The 20,863-nt window shown below is 46.3% G+C and overlaps 2 protein-coding genes across 7 annotated transcripts in view; one reads left to right on the forward strand and one right to left on the reverse strand.

Moving 5' to 3' along the window:
• The first annotated feature begins 148 nt into the window (after positions 1-148).
• Positions 149-9,448, forward strand: LOC121300141 (zinc finger protein 76-like). Of its 3 annotated transcripts, none has more exons than XM_041228578.1 (14): positions 196-280; positions 2,020-2,108; positions 2,491-2,574; positions 3,187-3,264; positions 3,810-3,991; positions 4,252-4,341; positions 4,488-4,601; positions 5,183-5,384; positions 5,602-5,781; positions 6,051-6,269; positions 6,652-6,800; positions 7,182-7,343; positions 7,783-7,893; positions 8,289-9,448. In XM_041228578.1, exons 2-14 carry the CDS (start codon positions 2,036-2,038, stop codon positions 8,391-8,393), a joined length of 1,749 nt encoding a protein of 582 aa, XP_041084512.1. In that variant the 5' UTR covers positions 196-280; positions 2,020-2,035; the 3' UTR covers positions 8,394-9,448. The 3 variants fall into 3 exon arrangements, with proteins under 3 accessions (XP_041084509.1, XP_041084512.1, XP_041084511.1); XM_041228577.1 differs by lacking the exon at positions 196-280 and adding an exon at positions 335-1,199; XM_041228575.1 differs by lacking the exon at positions 2,020-2,108 and having other exon boundaries at positions 149-280.
• Positions 9,449-12,705: 3,257 nt separating this feature from the next.
• The window catches only part of LOC121299833 (signal peptide, CUB and EGF-like domain-containing protein 3), a 55,691-nt gene continuing 47,533 nt past the window's right edge, over positions 12,706-20,863 (reverse strand). For all 4 annotated transcript variants that reach the window (XM_041227956.1, XM_041227954.1, XM_041227955.1 and 1 more), the window contains 14 exons: positions 20,424-20,540; positions 18,906-19,028; positions 18,492-18,608; positions 18,094-18,183; positions 17,757-17,873; positions 17,401-17,562; positions 17,056-17,259; positions 16,375-16,536; positions 15,819-15,986; positions 15,366-15,527; positions 14,633-14,830; positions 14,316-14,468; positions 13,940-14,019; positions 12,706-13,725 (listed from right to left, as the gene is read on the reverse strand). In XM_041227956.1, coding sequence (XP_041083890.1) covers positions 13,573-13,725; positions 13,940-14,019; positions 14,316-14,468; positions 14,633-14,830; positions 15,366-15,527; positions 15,819-15,986; positions 16,375-16,536; positions 17,056-17,259; positions 17,401-17,562; positions 17,757-17,873; positions 18,094-18,183; positions 18,492-18,608; positions 18,906-19,028; positions 20,424-20,540 — 2,006 coding nt within the window. In that variant the 3' untranslated portion in view covers positions 12,706-13,572. The remainder of the gene's footprint in view (positions 13,726-13,939; positions 14,020-14,315; positions 14,469-14,632; positions 14,831-15,365; positions 15,528-15,818; positions 15,987-16,374; positions 16,537-17,055; positions 17,260-17,400; positions 17,563-17,756; positions 17,874-18,093; positions 18,184-18,491; positions 18,609-18,905; positions 19,029-20,423; positions 20,541-20,863) is intronic.

Below are 20,863 nucleotides of genomic sequence, written 5' to 3' on the forward strand. Positions count from 1 at the left end.
AAGCACAGTGTTTAGATTATACAGCGTTTGGGGCCAAATCGCGCTTTCTGCGCCCTGGCCCCAGAACATGAATATTACAGAATGAAGCGCGGGATTGAATGGAGCAGATTATGCGTGTTCACGTTCCCGGGTTGAACGCTTTCTGTGCGTTCAACAACAGGAAAGCGGAGCCCGGGAATGTGTACAGGCTCGTACCCCCACCTTGTTTGCAGCGGCAGGGATATTCCTTATGCAGGTTCCCGGGGCCCCCCCGCTCCTGGTGCATGGCGGGCTGCTGGAGGTGAGTATCCCAGTTTGCGCCGCAGCTTCTCCAAGCCGAGGGAGAGCTGGGATAGGAAAATGGGGGTGAAATGGCAGGGTGGAGGCGGCAGGCGGGTGGCTGGTGGTTTGCAGCCGATAGAAGGAGTCGGGGAGCAGGGGGGTACACGGGGTTTGAGGGGTACACGGTGGGAGAGAGCGGAGGGAGCCGGGGGGCGCAGACCGGAGCGGTGAAGCGCTTGATCTGCGGCAGCAGGCGGCCCGGGCCTGTGTACCGGCATCGTAGATTAGCAGCACAACAACAACAGCAAGAAACTTTTACAAACAGAGACAATCGTGCATTAGCATTTTGGAACAAATCGTATTGTTTCACGACGACAACAACAACAAATAAATAAATTCTGACGCGCCCCCAATTGTTGTACAACGTCATCAACGCCTTTGGTACCTACATGGGAGGAATATGGTGTGTGTGTGGGCACTAATTTGTAATTCGTGTTGCCAAATCATAATAATTGTAGGGGAAGTCGGTTTGTTAATACGTGTGTCCGCGGTGCGATACAACGATGGGTTGCAATTCACAGTAAAGAGCTTTTGTTAGTGTGGTCGCACACTTGCAGGGACTGTAGCGTTCTTTCTTCAGTTCAGGTTCACAATGACAAGTATGTATTTGTCAGTTTTAGATACGGGTAAGATGTCAGATTGTAATGAAGGGAGGGATACTGAGTTGAGGCGTTCTTAGTATATATGGAATTTATCATATCAGATGGGCTGAGCCGGAATTTCTAGCACTGTGGGTACAAACAATGTGAAGCACAGTATCGTGCCAGCAGACCATGGGTAAGGATTACTGCACCTGGCGCTGCTGCCCCAGCAGCATAACCGATGAAATATAATGATGTGTCGTCTGTCAGCCCGATGCTGAGCAGAGAAACAAGAAGGCAAGTTTAAGCACAAATATTCATTCAAGTGTAGACACTTTGCAAACTGGGGTTCCAATATCACATTTAATGTAAACATATAATGAAATAAATTTAAAAAAATCACTTCCGGGTGGTTTCACAGACAGGAATTCGCTCTAATCGTGGACTACATAATGTTACCTGAGGTACCAAAAGTCCAATTTCTGGATCTGTGAAACCAACCGATAAAGCCCAATATGAAGTAATAACAATACAATCACCACTGTCGATCACACATGCTTCGTTCCTAGTTCAGTCACAGTGGAGAGAAATCCTGCACTCAGATTGGCTGAAAGCTGCCGTTTTTCTTCCTCTCTGGTTTCTGTTAGACCGGTCATTATTATGGGAGATGCCCTCTTAGTGGTCTAGTCTAAAAGTATCCGTGAAATAAACAGAATTTATTCAAATGTGTGCAGATCTCCCAGTAGTGCCACAAACCCGATATTCAACACAAACAGAATAAATACATTTGGGTTTAACTTTGACATCCTGCTGCTGCATTGGGGGGGGGGGGGGGGGGGGGGGGGGGGGGGGGGGGGGGGGGGGGGGGTATATGCAAAAAAAAAAAAAAAAAAAAAAAAAAATTAAGTGGTTCAATGGGCCAAATTGCAACGATTTTGAGAAAATGCAATCTGAAGTTTCAGGGCTTTTTGATGATGACAGCCCTTAGCAATGTGCTGAAGCTCTCTTTGCTGAATATGACAGACCAGCCTGTCTCTGAGCCAATCACACAGTTTGGAGTGAGGGGTGGGGGGTTGGATCCTTTAGCTGTTGTTGATTGATGTTTTCTTGGGAGCAGGTATACTTTATAAACCATGGACAGTCTGGGACTTCAAGCAGTGACACTCAGTGACAGCTCTAGCTCATTCATCCAGCAAGCTATCAAAGGTAAACGAGAAGCACGCACTTGCAGGGCACAGTTGTTTTATGTTTTAATGTATTTTTTTTTTGCTTTTTAAAGTATATATTCCTTTTAAACTGATTTACACATGAGAAGGGGCCACTGGCCCAGTCTAAGCTTGTCCGATTCCAGGTAGCTGATTGATCTCAGAACGGTGTCAAGTTGGGTCTTGATAAGAACAAAAGAAAATATATGAACAGGAGCAGAAACGGTTGCCAATCAATAGGATAATTGGTAAATAAGTTTGTTGGAGATTCAGAATGCATTCAAATTGCATTTTCTTGCCCCCTTTTTATGATGCAGTTACACAAATCTATTCTGTTAGAATGTCCCGGAGCACTGAGAGACTCCCTGTTTTGTTTTTTACAGATGGGAAGCTGATTGAAGGAGACACCATCCAGTTGGAGGACGGTACCACCGCGTACATCCAGCAGGTCACCGTGCAGCAGAAAGGTACAAGAGACTGGCATTAGAACAGGGTCGCAGAATGTCCAAACTCTTCCGGAACCAAACAATTCCACATTTGCAATTAACAAAAGACAAGGCTTAGTATTTCTATTTCGCTTCGATTAGCAGCCGTGCAAAAAAATAGCCAAGGAGAGGGTTACCAGGGGGCGGCTGATGCTGATGCTGACATGAGGACGCCCCTGTCTGCTCCCAGAAAATAATAGCTGGAAGAAAATCTTCAGGTCCCGACCGAATCCTTCGCCACACATTCTGCGAGTGTGCACAGCTAACCCACAGCCCTGCGTTAGCTAAAGCACAGTGTGATGGACTCCCAAAGAGACCTGATACTGGAATGGCTTAGTGGTCACAGCATAGAGTACAAATAACCAGTTTTTTTTTTAGGGGTTCCAGACCAGTAAAGAACCGAATAAATCACAGTGATAAGCCCAGGTGCCCAGTTTCTGCGGTCCAGGGGTGCTTCCCCACAGTGTGTGTGACTTGCGCTAATCTAATCCAGCTGGGGCTTATCCCCACAGGGTGTAGGTTGGACAAAGCAAGCCTTTAGTTTACCTTTGAATTAGCGATTTGAGTGTTTGAATCTGTTGTTTTGTTTTTCAGACTATACCCCGTTCGAGGATGGCCAGGCAGTACAGCTGGAAGATGGCAGCACTGCCTACATTCACCACATGCTCAAAGGTATTCCTTTCCTTGGTGGATTTGTTTTCGGACTGCGGTAATGTGTTGGGAACAAGCACGTGTCTCCCGGCGGCGTGCAGGCTTGCTGAAACAGTGCAGCAATGCCTGTCTTTTTAAAACAATAAGCACAGTGCAGTCATACCAAAACAGTTATAGAAACATCATAACATGCAATTCTGCATTTAATCTGTCATATTAAACCATTCCTGGCTTTGCTAATTATGCTTATTAAGGAACACCTGAATGGTTTGAACTGCGCTTGTGTTCTTTCAAGTGCTTCATTTTTTTTTAATGAGAAGTTATTTGCCAATTGATCCACGTTGCAAAGAAAGTGAAGCATGCTGTATGTTTAAACTGTTTCAGCTGACCCAGCTCACTATGTTCTGCTGTGATACTAACTGGCTCGCTCAGTCAGTCCATCCCAGTCTGAGTACTGAGAGGGATCTCCACAAGCGAGTACCCCAAAGAAAGCTGTACCCAATGTGGGGGTCTTTGCTTAAAGCCCGCCATGCTGACAGTCCTCCTCTCCCTGCCGCTGTCTCCAGAGGGCTATGACCCCAGCACGGTGGAGGCAGTCCAGCTGGAAGATGGCAGCACGGCGTACATCCACCACCCCTCCGGCATGCAGGCCAGCAACACCATCCTGACCGTGCACACTGAGGGCGGGCTGGAGGAGGGCACAGTCGACCCAGAGACCATCACCACCTTGGAGCAGTTCGCCAGCAAGGTCAGGCAGGCTGGGGGCGCCGCCAAGGGAACGCAATCACAGCAGGGGTTGGAGGGGGCTGGAGTTTTAAGCTACACCCTGTAGGATATTCTTGCAGGCCCCGTGGATAGCTGGACAGGCCCAGCTCCTTGATCTAACAATGTTCTTAACCGAACCAATTCCGTCCAGGTCGTAAAGCAGGCAGCTGCTCAATTAGACCTGCATAGGCTGGTGTAGGATCACACTGAAAATTGATCTGAAATCCATAATGTTTTTCGCAGATGTCCGAGTCGGATGTGGTGGAGGACAATGGGCCCAGCAGCACCGGGCTTCAGCAGAGTGACTCTGCAGAGGATCCCGGCGCTATCGAGGTGGGTGTGGAGATGATCGGAGACTCCCTCGCCCCTTCAATGCATGCCTGACCGGATTAGGTTTCTTTTTTGGGGGGAGGACGTCCCTGTTCTGTATTGGATTGCTTGGCGGGAGTCCTTTACTCCTGCTCCGATGTTCGTTGCAGGTGCTGTTCCAGGAGTCGCGCAGCTCAGGGAAGTCTCAGCAGAGCGGGGAGAAGTCGCATCGCTGTCAGTACGAGGGCTGCGGCCGGCTCTACACCACAGCTCACCATTTAAAGGTAATGCACACCTCTTGACCAAGAGCCTCACTTTCTTCTGGGAAAGCTGCCTGTTCTCTTTAAATAGGCGCGTGCTGCCTGCTGTGATTTCATGCATTGTGTGTGTGTCCCAGACCTGGGGGTCAGTTACAATGTGTACTGTGTAATTATAATTGTAATTCTACTATATAATTGATCAATTACAGTTCAGTTGCGCATTTATTAGTGGCATGTCTCTGTGTTTGTACCTGTGGTTATAGCTTGGTCATTTCTTTTTGTATTACTGCATATGCCACCATTGACTGTTTCATAGTCATTATTTAATTTTTTTTGTGCTGTACAGTGCTTTGTGATACTTTGAAAAAAACACTATATACATACATACATACATACATACATACATACACATATATATATATGAATTAAATAAGTACGTTTAAAATAGACTAAACATGTTGATGTGTAGTTTGTTTCTTTTTTAGTGTAATTATGATTGTAATTACTGTAGCATAGTTGTACAGAACGGTGTTGCATTTGCAATTCCAGTGCACAGTTCTGCTGTCTTTGTAATTGTAATTGAGCCAGGTGTGCTGTGTCCTCAGGTTCATGAAAGAGCTCACACAGGCGACCGGCCGTACAGGTGTGATGTGCCGAGCTGCGGGAAGGCCTTCGCTACGGGGTACGGCTTGAAGAGCCACATCCGCACACACACTGGAGAGAAACCGTACAAGTGTCCTGAAGACATGTGCACTAAGGCCTTCAAGACATCAGGAGACCTGCAGAAACACGTACGCATACACACAGGTACGCTTTCAGCACAGTCCAGAGCACAGGTAACGAGGCAGACCTCTAGACACACACTCGACGAGTCTGAAACAGACCTCTACACATGCACTCGACGAATTTGAAACAGACCTCTTGCACTTGACAAGTCTGAAACAGACCTCTAGAGTGTTGGATGCTCATTGGATGTCAGTAGGACTGATGGGAGCTGTTGTTGTTTCTTTGTTTGGTGTCCCAGGTGAGCGGCCGTTCCAGTGCCCGTTCGAGGGCTGTGGCCGCTCCTTCACCACCTCCAACATCCGCAAAGTCCACATCCGCACCCACACTGGGGAGCGGCCCTACATGTGCGAGGAGCAGGGCTGCGGGCGGGGCTTCGCCAGCGCCACCAACTTCAAGAACCACATGAGGATACACACAGGTACCGCGCCAGCCTGCTGACTCTTACTGCGTAGTGTAGAAAGAGTGAGAGAATCTGAAAACTGAGCTTAACATTGAAATCCGATCTTAATACCAACACACTTTAAACATAACTTAACATTATCGAGTGTTGAATTGTTCATTGTTAAAAAAAAAGAAGCCCATTACCTTTGGATTAATTGTATCTGAGGCCATTATGAACGTCCGCCCTCGTGAGCATGCTGTGTGTGTGTACGTGCAACAATAACAAATACCTCTCTGTGTGTGCAGGTGAAAAACCGTATGTGTGCACTGTGCCAGGCTGTGGAAAGCGCTTCACGGAGTACTCCAGTCTGTACAAACACCACGTGGTGCACACGCACTGCAAACCCTACACCTGCAACCACTGCGGGAAGACGTACCGGCAGACCTCCACCCTCGCCATGCACAAGCGCACCGCACACGGGGACTTCGAGGCCACAGAGGAGGCAGAGCAGCGCCACTCCGATGGTGAGCGAAGCACGCTGCTGCGCAAGAGAGCCCAGGGTAGCTTGCTAATGCTGGAGACGCTGCCTGTTTACGGGCTGGGCTGCACTGCCCTGTCTTTCTTGTTCCAGCTTTTGATAATAGTAATAAGGCGATTTTGCTTTTAATCTGTCTCAAATATATCTTCTCGTCTGAGTGCTTTGAAAGGTTTGCCTCGTGTTATGTTTGATTGTCTCGCACGTGCTTGGGGCTTATACAGTGGAAACTCCTTATAAACCGGGAGCTTAATACAATGTGATTCATATCTCGGATTCCCTCCCTTTTATTCTGGCTCACATTGCACACCAGGAGTCTGCTTGATCTCATTCTAAAATACGTTCTGTTTTCCTTTTGTGCGCCGGGACAGACGGAGGGGATCAGGAGCCCGATCTGAAACGGCAGCGCATCGCCTTCCTGACTGAGGGGGATGGGGGCGCGGCCCCACACGTTGCCATGGTAGCACAGGACGTCATGGAGTCACAGGTCGCGCTGATCACTCAAGACGGGACACAGCAGGTAGAGGCGTGGCGGAAAGGGTTTGGTAAAAGTCTGCCGCTCATATTGCAGAGTATAGAAAATGAGGATTTTTCCAGCTGCCTCCCGGACTGATTCTGAATTCAGTCCCAAACCTTTCTTACCCCAGCAGAAGGAAATCAAACCGAATTCAATACTGAGTCTCGTTCGTTTTAGCTCAACCAGGACGGGCTGAGACACAACACTTAATGGAAACATTATTTACAACATGAAACACTACGGTGTCATAAATCTGACAAAAACTAAATTCACCTTTTTTGTTCAGTGTGTATACATATCAGATGCCTTCATAAAACTGAAGCATGTTTCTTGCTCTTCCTATTAAAAACCAAGAGATGAACTGTAACCTGTCTTCCCACCTAGGTGAGCCTATCCCATGAGGACCTGCAAGCACTGGGTTCAGCCATCACCATGGTAACACAGGACGGCAGAACAATTGCAGTCCCTGCCAACCAGGGTGACATCGCTGGGTCTGGCACCCACGCAGTTACTGTGGTGACGGCTGATGGAACGGAGGCACAGTCGGTATGCACTGCCCTTGTTTACATGCTAGAGATGTTCTTTACTAAGTCATTGAAGTGTCAGAATCTGGGGGAATATGAAGATTATCATACCACTTCACACTTACAGTGTTACACTTACACATATGTCAGGTTTAATTATTATTTATTTTTGGATTAAGAAGAGAAATCAAATATTGTTGCATCTCTCAAAGAAACTGGGGTCTGGCTAGACTGGGCCATGTCAATGTTAGCTGCAGTGACGAAGTCTGGCCACCAGGTGTCAGTTTTTCCATGTTAGTGTTATCCTAGAAAATTTCTGTTTAAAATATATATTTAACCAGGTCACAGCATGCGTGCAAGCGTGAATTTCTTGTAATAAAACCAACCACTATTTAGTGAGTGAGAGGTTTGAATAGTACTTGGCAAGGCCCTAATTATAATCTTGCCCTTATCCCTACCAGGTGGCCATTGTAACAGATGGGATGATGGTTGGAGATTCACATGGAACAGCTCAGCATTACCAACAGGTGGCGCTGTTGGCCACAGCAAACGGAACCCAGATAGCGGTACAGGTCAGTGTGGATTTCTGTTTCATTGCTGCATCATCTTCTGTAAGGATCAAAACTCGAATTTCCAATTCCCTTAACATTAAGAACAGTATGATGACATTTTGTAACATTTCCCAATGTAAATGTATCTTCATTTTAGGTCCAGTTTTATTATGCACCAATTGCTGTGGTTATATGCTGTTTTTATTGCACTGTCAAACCTGAAATAAAGCACACTGTGATAGATTTCTGTGTACATCCTCATGCAGCAGTACAACACTAAATGCATTCTATAAGCACCTCGGTCTGCAGGATACACAACATGCTTGCTGTAAGCCCCCCAGGTATATCAAGACCACCTTTATCTTTTAGGCAGCCATTTCTAAGCAGGTGTGTAAATGCTCTTCCCTTTTAAACAGCTGGAGGAGCAGCAGACCCTGGAGGAAGCCATCAGCATGGCCACAGCAGCCATTCAGCAGGGCAGCATGTCTCAGGACGAGGTGGTGGCTGAGCAAGGCTGCTGAGAAACTGCGTGAAGAAACTGGAACCAGAGGCGCAGAGTCAGGGGGTGCGCTGCCAGCTTTTAAAAACTTTTCTTCTTCTTCATGGCGTTGCCACTTTGAGTCCAAAAGGTATTGCTTTTAGTTTTTTTCTTAAAATTAAAAAAAAAAAAAACAAACAAAAACAAACACCGCCGGCTGTTTCCCAGCCTTGTTCGTGAAGGGGAACGCAACTTGCCCCCACCCCCCCAAATCCCAGGACCTTTCCTGGCAGAAAGGTTTGACAGCTCGGCTTCTCTCGCACTGAAATCAATGGGAAATGAAGGAGCTTCCAGATGTAGAAGAGCCACCAGGATAATGTAGGCTTTTCTTGCTGTGTTGTTTCACCTTTTGTTTTCCCTCACTCTCTTTCCATTGGATTTCTGGAATGACTGCCAGCAAGGACTTATATGTACTAAGACTAGCGCCCTCTCACGCTGGAGGAGGCTGATGCGCTCAGATGGTCCGTGCAATCTCCCTAGACTTGAAGCGCAGCAAAGTACTCCCCTCCTAATAGTATTAGATGCGTGTGATTTTAACAGCTGGAGCACTCTGCTTTCCTGATCTCCGAGTCCAGAGAAAGACGGCGCCTGTATCTTTTTCAACTGTACCAAAGGTTTTGTTTAAACCAGCAATAAATATATCTTTGCATTGTTTTCCATTGCACATAAAAGCCAGCTCCACACACCCGATCGCTTGGTTGTAATTGTTTTGAACAAGTCATAAAAATTACTGGTTAAAACCAAAAATAGGACTAGTTTTGCTAGAGAAGCCGCGCTGTTTTGAGTTTGCGTTTCCACACGGGCCCCTTTCCCAGAGCTTCGTGACAGGCGGTGTACTGTTTGTCTCAGGTGATAGGAATTGCTTTTTTTTTTTGGTTAATGAAACTTTTTGTGAGAGAGAGAGGGAGAGGGAGGAGTGAACCCTGATTTCTTTTTTATGTACTGAAATTGTCTAGACTTTTTTTTTTCTTTTCTGCTTTAAAAAGGTGTTTGGGCTGATGTGTGTGAAGGGACTTTAAATAAAAATGTGGTTAAAACCCTTAAGCTTGCTTATTTCATTACAGGACATTGTGTGTCTCTCTTATAATAAACTCCTTGATTAAAAAAAAAAAAATATATATGATATATATATTGATATAATATACACTATAAAAAAAAAATATATATATATATATATATATATATAAAATCATCTGTGTTTGATCAGACATCTCTGTAAAATAGTTCAGTATTCAAAACAGCAAGTAGCAAATCAGGGGGAAAAAAAGTACTAGATGTTTTAAGGGGCTTGCTTGTCCTGAGAACCGGTTTGTGAGTTTGTAGCAGAAGGATATGGTTACTTTTATGGTTAAGTCAGTGTGTTGGTCAGTGTTGGTCAGTGTGAACAGGATTGACAAACCCAACAGTGAAGGGTAAAGCCAACGTATTGGCCTCTGCATAGTGTCTGAGCAATTACTCCAGTCAGTTTAATGGGACCTCTGCCAGGTTCATACAGAATATCCTGAAGACCTGATCAGAGACCGGCTGTGAAACACGCAGCAGACCCTGTGATCGGTGCTTCAGCTTTACTCGGTTACTTTCTTTTAAAACCTTTTATTCTCTTGTTGAAATGGTATAGCATCTGGCGGTAAGGCTGCACATCAATAAAAATGAGATGCTCTTTGTTTTTGAATGTTCTCTAGTCTGTGAACCGAAACTCATTTCAATCTGTTACTGATTTTTCTTTTTAGTATTTGTAAATGCATCGCTAGTGAGTGTTTCTCTAGTTCTGGATGAAGTGACTGCGCTAAACAGAACACACAGTTACGAGTTCAAAGCAGGCTGCGGCTCTTAGTTCTGTGAAGGGTGCGGTAAAGGCTGGCTTGGTATTGTGTAAGCCTGCATTGGGCCAGTTTACTTGGTGCGCTTGTAATTACTTGGGACGATTTCAGTCCTAATGAGAACAAAGGCCTGTCAGAGAGGACTTAGTGGTTGAATACAAATTAACTTTTTTAAAAAGTTAAAATGTCGGAATTCATCAAGGCCAAAGGCAGCTGCTTCTAATTTCGCACTATTGTTCAGTTTACACATGACAGCTAAGCTGAAACAGCTGTCTTATTAAATGATAGCGTTTGATACCTTGTTGTTTTAGCCTCGTGTTTGCTTATGCAAGGTAATGATGCAGCAAAAGGCACTGTTCCTTTTGAGAAATTCACTTGTTAGTGCTTGCACATTGCTGCAGTACGCCTGCCTTGGCCTGACAGAAAGATAACTCATTTTAGTTTAAGGATAATGCAACTCTGTGCACATAAAGGTGTTACTGATTATTAGCTAGAACTGGCAGTTTCTGCAGGTATAAAATTCTACAGCAGATTACTTTCAATTCTGACTTATTGACATGCAATCAGTCCTGTTTTTCTTTGCAGATTGCTGAAGATCAATGTTAGTCTGTGCTTTTTATTTTTTTACACCAGGCAAAAGTTAATTGACTTTTTTTTCTGGTAATGCCCGAAAGTACTTCTCTGCAGTTTAGCAGCGTGAGATCAGATTAACATAAAAGCACAGATGGAAATCACAGTCCGCTGTACCTCCTTCTGTTGCAAGAACATACAGTAAACTGCGCCGTGAACATTTGGGGTACGTGAACACGAAATCTGTTTTAGTCTCCACTGTTCTGCCAGTGTTGGTCGGTTTTATTTTGTTTGATTCCTCTGTTCTTGAACCCGGTATTACTACAGCATGTTCTGTCTTTACCGTCTGGAGAGAGATTGAATATCCACAGCAGGTGTAACGTGTCACTGCAGCCTCTGCCGAGTTTGGCTCGAGTCGTACTTCAAGACTAGGCTGCTTCAGCAGTGTAAGCTTTCACTTTCTGGTGCTTTTGAAAGTGATAGAATGGCACTTTTTAGGTTAACTGATTTATTACTGTTAGCCACGTTTCAACGTGATTAAAAACAGTTATTTTGACCTCTTGAATACTATTATATTATTAATATCCATTAGCCTGACCTCATGTCTGAATAACGTCATGCTGTCGCCACTAAAAACAGAAATTAACACCCCGCTTAAAACTAATGGATGCTTTCACAGATTCTAAAGGACTGCCTTATGTTGCTTTAAGTAAAGTGGTTCAAGATTAGTGCTGATCTGGGTGTTGGCTATTGGAAGAACTACATACGTTGGGTTGCCAGTGTCCTTATGGTGACAAAAGCTTCAAAACAAAAGAAACGACAAGCATTTGAAAAAAAGTGTAAGAACACCGATTCCATTTGTTAAAAAAGACGAGGCAAAATCCAGACTTTTTTTTTTTTTTTTTTTTTTTTTAAAACATGAGCAATTACAATTTTCAAGTGCAAATACCGTTATGAACTCTATGATACATCATAACAAACTCTTATTAAAAATAATAATAATAATAATAACACAACATAACATTTTGATCATCCTCTTGTTTTGTTGGGGAGTGGCTGGGGGCCAGAGGCATAGAGGCGCATGTTTCATTGTAAAGCCCAGGAAACAAAAAGCAGGTATAAATAGAAGGTGAAACACATTTGAACTCTCAATACAGCTCGACCTCTCTCCAGACACACCGCGTGTCTGCACACTACAGCAAGCAGGCTTTAGGTTACCATGTCCAGAGTCTTTATCGGTTTAGGGTAGGGGTGTCCAGCAGGTAAAATGATATCATTAACTACTTAAGGCTCTTTTTAATTGGCTCAGTTAACCAATTTCGAACAGGGCTGGAACAAAGACCAGGAGTGGAGGTGCCATCCCCCTGGTTTAGGGTCTATGAGAGGAGCATGGATTGAAATAAGACCGTGCTTGTCCCTTAAACGCCACACTGGGAAACTGCAGGTGCTGCAGCATTCGCTTTACAGAACAGATCTTCAGTGTGACATCACAATGAAAAACGTGCAGCCGTTTGCAGCAGAGGAGAGAATCCCCTGCGTCTGAATTAATATTACAAGAACTCACTGGGGTCCTTGAAGTGCCGGTGCACAAATCTAGAATATACTGGAATTGCACTACAGTCAACCCAGTAGCTGATGGCTGTATTTCGTGGTTTAACCAAGCAATAGAAAAAAAGACGTTCTATTGAAGAGTTTTTGGCAGGTATAAATATCGTTCTGGCTTTTCTGTAAAAACACAGGAGATTAGGATCGCTGCACTCACACACAGGCAGGCTGAGAGTTCCAGTACACCAGTGAAAAGGTCATTGGTTTTGCCATTGTGATACTCTTTGGAGGAGCTGCATGGGCTGGGACTGAACTAGAGGGGGCACTGTTTCAGGAGGGGGGGCTATGAGAAATGGGCTGGCTGCTGACTTCCACTACTTTTATAGGGACATGAAGCAAATGCAAAGGTGAAAACAAACTGCATAAAAACCAAGAAGAAACAACTGAAGCTGCTGGAGGTGCACTTACTGTTCCGAGGCTTTGCACTAGAAAAATGTGTTTACTTTTTGTCGTTCCGCAACGCTTTCACTTCCCACGCTCACAGCACCGGCTTTTATATTTAAATGTTAAACGAAAACAGATTTTGCTTATGTGTTTTGCTCTTTTTCTTTTGGTGGGGGCTTATAAAACTCTGTAAACATGTTTTTTAAAACTCCAAAGGTAAGGGAATTGGTAGAAGTGATACGATGCATGGTCTGAATTGGGAAGTCCCCAATGAGTTAGTTGCGTTTTCTGATGCAAAACAAACACAGTCTCTTATTTTGTTTGCTCGAACTGAAAAATAACCTTTTTTTGGCTTGCGGTGCTTTGACTTGATTAGCCCTGCAGCAGGAGGAACGGCTCAGCTGCCCAAGCAACTGTGGCGAGGCTTGCGCCCTGATTTTATGGAAAACAAAACAGCTACATGGTTGGGTAACCCACATGCATAGAACACATTTACAGAACCGATACTACAGAGCAGCGGGAGAGTGCGAGGAGTCCCAGGGAATAAAACAAACAGAAGAAACGATAATAATCAATACTGAAGGAGCTGGAACAAGTCAATGAGCCTCAATCACCTGGAGCCTTCAGCGGAGTCTCGGCTAACTAATCCGTTGTGACGGCGAGGGAAAAAAACAGAAGCCAAAAAAAGTCTGCATAGTGAAGTATGTTTTAAAAGCCATAAAAAAGTTTTTGTTGTCGTTGTTGTAGTTGGTGGCTGGCTGGCTCGCTCTCCGCCCCCTGTGGCTACTTGTACGGCCTCAGAAAGCTGGACACTTTGGAGCTCAGCAGCTTGATGAAGGAGCGTGGCAGCATCTCATTGGACTCGCGGGTCGTGTATTTGAAGTAGTTCTGTGGGTGAGCCAGCACGTCGAATAGGGTTTTGATCAGCTTCTTATCCTTTCGAAACAAACATAAAACATTTTTTTGTAAACCATCTATAAAAATGAAAGCCATTTGAGGTTGAAGATCTACTCTTAGCACACATTAATACACAGGAGAACTGTTAATTAATTTGTCTGCCAGTCAGTATTCTGTGTGTGCGCCTGGGATATATTGTAGTAGAGAGGTGCTGTTCACACCACAGTACACAAGGTGGTGCAGTCGTGCTCACCTTTAGGATTTCTTGGTGGTTTTCAGAGGCATACAGCCTGCCGTCTCGAACTATGTCTTCCACCAGCTGCTCATAATCCTCTGAAAATACAAATAAACTGATGAGCACGCATCTAGAAAACTGAACTGTGAGCTGTCAGGAAAGTATCGGTCAGGCACTTCATCGGACACGCACGTCTACGTGAAGGTAGTCAGGAAACAGAACCCTTTTTCTTGACGTACTATTTAAAAATTATTTTCGATATAGAAAGTCTGCGGCATGTTGTTAACATAACGTCAAAGCCAATAGGTCTGACTCCGCAGCGGGCCAATGGGCAGACCTTTCACCTCTCAAGGGCTGGGTTGGAGCCTGGTTTCGGATGCCAGGCTGTGCTTACCGTCGTAGGTGACGTATGGGATCTGGAAGCCGCGGGCGCTGTTGGCCTCGTTGGATTTGAAGTTGATCCAGAGCTTGCGGGAGCGGGCGGTGAAGGCGATGGGCCGCTCGTAGGTCTGGCAGGTCTCATAGGTGGTGATGGAGCTTGGAGACGCTGCGGACCAAGGAGACGGAGATTACCAACAGGGAGCAGAAACTAGAAACCATCACGAGTGGACCTGGCTTGCCGTGGAGAGCGCCCAAGCCCACGTTGAGTCCATGACCAACCGACTCATTTCACGCAATGCTGAAAGACCCTCGACCCTGGCTGGGACTCACAGTTCTTCCTCATGACCAGCACATCTCCACACTCATCCTCAGAGGGCAGGAAGATCTCGGGCACCACGATGAGGATCTTGCGCTTGGGCGGGGGGTTGATGTTCCAGGTGCACTCCACGTTGGCAGGGTAGTTCCCGGGGTAGTTGGGCGACTCGATGTAGCCTGTGTACTCCCCCAGCTCCCCCCCACACTGCTGGTCTGCAGAGAGAAGGGTGAGGGAGGGGCATGCAGTCACACACATACTCAGAATCAGGCACTCCTCTCCCATCAACTTATGAGAACTTCAAGCTTTTTATCATTTACGGTTCAGTCTTGCGATCGCCCACACACCATCAAACACAATACATACATCACGCAACAGTTTCTGTGAAAGATCAAACCCACAGTTCCAACTCAAGAGCAGAAGAGGCATAGCCAAGGTTTTACATTTTAAATCCTTGTCTTCCACTAGATCCTTTTTTTATTGCTTCAGGATATGCCTCTATTGTGTTGCAGCATAGCGTTGTATTATTATCATGGGGCGGCAATTATGAGCTCGATTCTACCTGCTCCAAATTGTCATTAGCACATTTATTCTATAGTCAATTACAGATCAAACAAATAAAAAAAGCAGCTTACAATGACTGATTTGTTAAAATTGTGAGGGGGGGGGGGCATTTTGCCTTTGATGATCTAGCTCAGTGTTGCTAACGCTAGTTAAAGGTAAGCCACTGGGTTTAAGAAACGTTCTCACTCTTGCACTGGGACACAGTGGTGGCCCCGTCAAAGTCGGTGGTGGTGTTGCCCGGGCAGGAGATGCAGTAGTTCTGCCGGAAGTCGGGCTGGTAGGTGCTTAGCGGACAGCGGATGCAGCGGTGGACCGTAGTGTTGTAGTAATGACCCGGGGAGCACTGCACTGCAGGCGGACAAGGACAAACACTTTGATTAACCATCAGACCAGACGGTCCGTACATGACGAGGCAGTGCAAGCTGGCAGGCAGCAGCGGGGATGACAATAAGACACCCACTGCGTAGCAGCTTGATCCATTCCTGATTTTACTGCGAGTTTAATAAGACGCACCAGATACAATACCTAATCAAGCTCGTAATAAGACCTGGAATGGGTGAAACTGCTCTGCAGCTGGAGTTCCCTTCCCCGCAGCAGTGTCTGTTCTCCAGCAGCGGGGTTGTGTTACTCGCTGCTCACCCTTGGTCTCGCAGTCGTGGAAGGAGCTGGCTGCCTCGTTCTTGGTGCTCAGCCCCCCTCCGCAGGGAAAGCAGAGGGTGCGGCCCAGGTCGGGCTGGTAAGTCCCCCGGGGGCAGGCCTGGCACGGCTTGAACCCATCGTGAGAGTGGTACCCTGACGGGCACTGCCCTGCAAATCAGAGGAAGGGGGCACTGAGCACAGCAAAAACAACAGCCACGTGGGTGTCTGTTCAGTCCGGGGGCTCTTAGAGGTCATTATTAAATGTGTTAGAAATGATAGCATGACAGAGGAATAGACACACAAACTGAATTAACAATCGAGTTGCACACAGCAGTGGTACACTTGCACATGGATGACATTAACATGCTAGTGTATTTTATATACACCATGTGTGAGTACGTGTATAATACGAAAATAGATATTGGCTTGTGACATTCCTCGAAAATTCAAATACTCTGTAATCATAATTAGCTTCCAGACAAAGGCTTATTTCCACTGTCAGTCATGCTTTGGCTTCCTGGGCTTGGTGTGTTTTTGTCCCGGTCACCCCACATACCTGTGCAGGATGTGATATTACGGGCACCAGCAGGGCCGTGCCCGTCACTTCCGGGGCAAAGGTCGCAGGCAAGCTGGCCTTCCCTTTCCTGGAAGGTGCCAGGCGGGCAGGAGATGCACTTTTCCTGTTCTCCGTGGTAATAAGATCCTGGCAAGCATCTAACTGAGAGAGTAGCAGAGACATGGGTGAGAGGGGAGTGGAAGAGAAACATTAGCAGGATAAGGTTGGAGAAGAGGGCTCTGAGAGAGGTTGTGTCTGCCCTGATTACTGTGTTGCAGTGCTGTGACCTGTTCTCATTGAGCGCTGCTGTGTTTTCTCATTGAGCGCTATTTTCAAACCTCTTTGAGCGTGCACTGAGATTGCTGAACTAAGTGAAGCAGAGGGAGGAGGGCAGTCTTTGAAACAGCGCAGTGCTCTGGGGTTCAGAACAGCACAGCTCTGGCAATACCGTACAGGTGGAACCCAGCCATGCAATGCTTCAGCTGCAGTAATCGGGTTAATATTAAAATGTCAAGGATGCTTGATTACCACTCCTGGGTAGCGCCATTACCCAGCGAACACAAGGAACACTAGCACGCTTTCAGTGAGAGGCAGAAATGCATTTGCAATTTCGAGGACTAAGAAACCAAACTTGTCCTCAATATCTGCCTCCCCCCCTCTTCCCCGGTCTCTCTTCCTTACCACAGCGCCCGTTGTCCCTCTCTTTCCCGGGGCCGCAGTTCTCCTGCCTCTCGGAGGCCCGTGCCAGTTTCTGTGCCACCTCGTACTCCAGCCCCGCCACGCGGATCAGGAAGCGCTCCTGGTTGATGGACTTCTTCAGGGCCTTGATGGATGACTTCACCTGCTTCTCCATGCGCTGCCGCAGGCAGTTGAGGTTACAGCTCGCTGTGGAGAAACACAGGGAGTAGCGTCACGGGGTGTGCAGGGCACAGTCCTCAGGGTCTGCAGCCCCTCAACCCAAATCGCAGCCTGAGCCCTTGGAGGTTCCAGGTAAAAATCCCCACCCCCCCTCCCGGTTTCACTCACCTGTAATCTCCTCTGGTTTCACTTCTGCCTCCAGCTCCAGCGTGATGCGGGTCACCTCCTTGTTCGGGGGGTTGCGGGCGCGCCGGCCCTTTACCTTTTTCGACGAGTCGCATTTCAGGTTCACGAAGGTCACGTGGCAGTCATTACAGGGCAGGGCACCGCCTGGGGAAACACACACCAGGGTTAGTCAGCAGGGGGTGCCAGAGAGCCGGCGTAGAGCACAACACACACACTGCTGCAGATAACAAATACTGAAAGCACAGCAAAGAATAGAATACTGCAATATTACAGTGGAAACACCGAAAACCAAAGGCTCTCTGCTTTAGCTTTGCGCATTTTGGTGAGCATTGGCTTACCTGCCCCCAGGTGCCTGCCCCCGTCGTCCTGCCTGCCCTTCAGCTTGGGGTGCAGGTGGCACTTTGCATCTTTGATTTTGAACGAGGCTTTCTGTTTGACTGGCGGGGCCAGAGTCTCTAAAAACAAGAGAGCGGGGCGCGGGGTTAAACTTGCACCGCGGAGGGAAGGAGGACAGATTGTTTTACAAACTTCCTAACCGTTTAGAAATCAGACAAACTGCACAAAGATACTTGCTTCATGCTTTTGCTTCGCAAGCTTGTCCTCTACAGCAGTTTCCAGAGCAGGTTGTTAACACTGCTGCTCCTGTGATCTGTACGCACGCTGGGGGCTGCTTACCTATACAGCTCTGTGTGTTGTTTTGTTTCTGCGATGCTTTGCTGTTCAGGATGGGGATGCCGCAGCTCACTGTGTAGCTGCTGTCAGATTCTGCAAGAAAACACACACAGAACAGATGAAAACACAGTGCAAGCAAATCACACAGTGCAAGCAGATAACACAGTGCAAGCAAATCACACAGTGCAAGCAAATCACACAGTCCAAGCAAATCACACAGTGCAAGCAGATAACACAGTGCAAGCAGATAACACAGTGCAAGCAGATAACACAGTGCAAGCAAATCACACTGTCAAAGCAAATCACACAGTGCAAGCAAATCACACAGTGCAAGCAGATCACACAGTACAAGAAAATCGCACAGAGCTGCTGTTGAGCGGAGCTGCACTGCTGTTGCTTACCTGCCAGGTAGTGGGCCTTAGAGGCACAGGTCAGGGAGCAGCTCTCCTTCTTGCCTGCTTTGCTGCAGGTGAGGGTGGCCCGCGGAGACACCCAGCTTGGCAGGCATTTCACCAGCTCTGAAACACACACAAACTGTTAACGCATCCCCACCCCAAATTACATTGCTTACTTGCTTACAGCAGAATAACATCTCACAACAAAATTAATAGCTTCATTAAAATCGGACAAACCGTGACCAAGATAGATGTAGCCTCCAGGGTTAAAAAAAAAAAAAAAGGCTTGTTATGCAAAAGGCAGCAGATGTTCAAGCCCCAGACAAAAAGAGGTAATTGACCAGTTAATGGAGGTTTCACCCTGGATGGCAGGCTGTGCTTCTGGTCTCTGGCCACTAGGTGCCAGTGTTACCCACTTACCAATGCAGTCCTTCTTGTTCCAGTGCAGCTTGTGTCCAGGAGGGCAGGTACACTCGTAGCTCCCCAGAGTGTTCAGGCAGCTGAACTTACAGCCCCCTTTGTTAATGCTGCACTCATTGATATCTGCGGGGACACATGAGCCAGAGAGATGGTTACAGAAAGCCTTTATGAATGAGTTTACTGTACTATCCCAAAGTGTAGCGAAGCACAGTCAAATGATGGGATCGCATAGGCAAGCACGGTAAAGAAGAGTGAAATTCAGGGCTTGGACAAAAACTAACCTGCAACATACAGAGTGTGTTACTAGAGTACCCGTGCTCCCTTGAGAAAAGTATTGGGAAAATGTTGGGAAGCTGAGCAAAAAGATTATGAAATCATTTAAGATTACGTGTTCATTTAAGAGGTAATCTCTCACAAAACAGAAAAAACTGATTTCTTGAATTTTTTTTCAAAGGTTCGGTGAAAGAAAAACAAAGATTGGGCACAGCACTGCTAAAGATCTGTTCAAGGCAACACAAAGACATTGGCTCAATTTTATTCTGAAAAGAGACAAAACTAGAAGCTTGGATAAGTTCCCCAGTTTGTTTCAGGTGAGACTTTGCAGTAAAAAGCTTTGGAATTTCCACTTTTGCCCATCAAACCCCAAAACTCAAGCCATTTTGAACCAAGAACGAAAAGATGAAAGCATCGCGCCTTGGCAAAGGTTTCGTTAGAGAGAGGGCCGGAATTGTCTGGCTAATTCAAGATCTTGTGCAATAATACTGTATGCACACTGTAGAGCACTGAAGAACTGCTTGCTAGAAATCTGGATTGTATTTGCTTTTTAATAATATATATATCCATGCCCTGCCTGCCTGCCTGTCTATGTTGTTTTGACCCGTTTGTGCTGTGCGGAGGGGGCAGGAAGGATGTGAGCCCAGTCCAGTCTCTAACTCCACTCCGTCTCATTGTTCAAAGCCTTCATGATGGATAGCCTCCTCGCAGGATTGTTTGAGGTGTCAGAACTATCGATAACTGCCACGATTTATGAGGCTCTCCTCGTCTGACACACACCCCAAAAAAAGCGAGGAGTTAGTTTTCTTTCAAACTTTATCCGGTGAAAAATGGTCACTTTGACCCCCTTGACCTCTGTCAGGAGCAAGACAATCAGGTGACCCGTCTGCTGCCAGTCATGTGATCTGGGGCCACAACACAAGGATTGGAAATACAAAACAAAAATGAAGGGTTGCTAATTACTGTACTTTAAAATAACTAAGATTTATTATGCATCCTCACATACAAGCCACTGTGCTATTGTATGCTTACAGCTTGCATTTGAAGTAGATTGCAACACTTCTCAGTGCTGTACAATGCTGACCAGTATCCTACTGCACATGACTGTGCTTTTAAATGACTTTAAATTCGCACATTTATAATATCATTACGTGAGAAAGAACCAAACACAGAAATATGAACACTGCAGATTATGAATTTTGTTATTATCAGAAGAGTTTGAAATGTAAGAAGGGTTTTGCCCACCTCCACAGTGAGTCAGTCCGTACAGCACATAGCCCTTGTGGCAGAGGCACTCAAAGCTGCCAGCCGAATTCACACAGGAGTGATCGCAGGCTCTGTCGAAGGAGCACTCGTCGATATCTGCAGGGGGGAGAAAACACACCATGGATTATACCACACTCTCATTGTACCCTGCTGTCATTGCACCCCGCTCTCATTGCACCCCGCTGTCATTGCACCCGCTGTCATTGCACCCGCTCTCATTGCACTCGCTCTCATTGCACCCGCTCTCATTGTACCCTGCAGCTTCACACTATATGAGAGAACAGGCCAAGAGAGGGCACAGCTTTTGCATGTAAGCTGCAACACAATGGGGCTTTTGTTTTGGAGGTCAAACAGCCATTCAAGCTGATAAGGCTTCCTCAGCACTGTATTTTGAACCCAGGTTGAATACAGATTGCTAC

The sequence above is a fragment of the Polyodon spathula genome, chromosome 25 (assembly GCF_017654505.1).
Source record: "Polyodon spathula isolate WHYD16114869_AA chromosome 25, ASM1765450v1, whole genome shotgun sequence".
NCBI lineage: Eukaryota > Metazoa > Chordata > Actinopteri > Acipenseriformes > Polyodontidae > Polyodon > Polyodon spathula.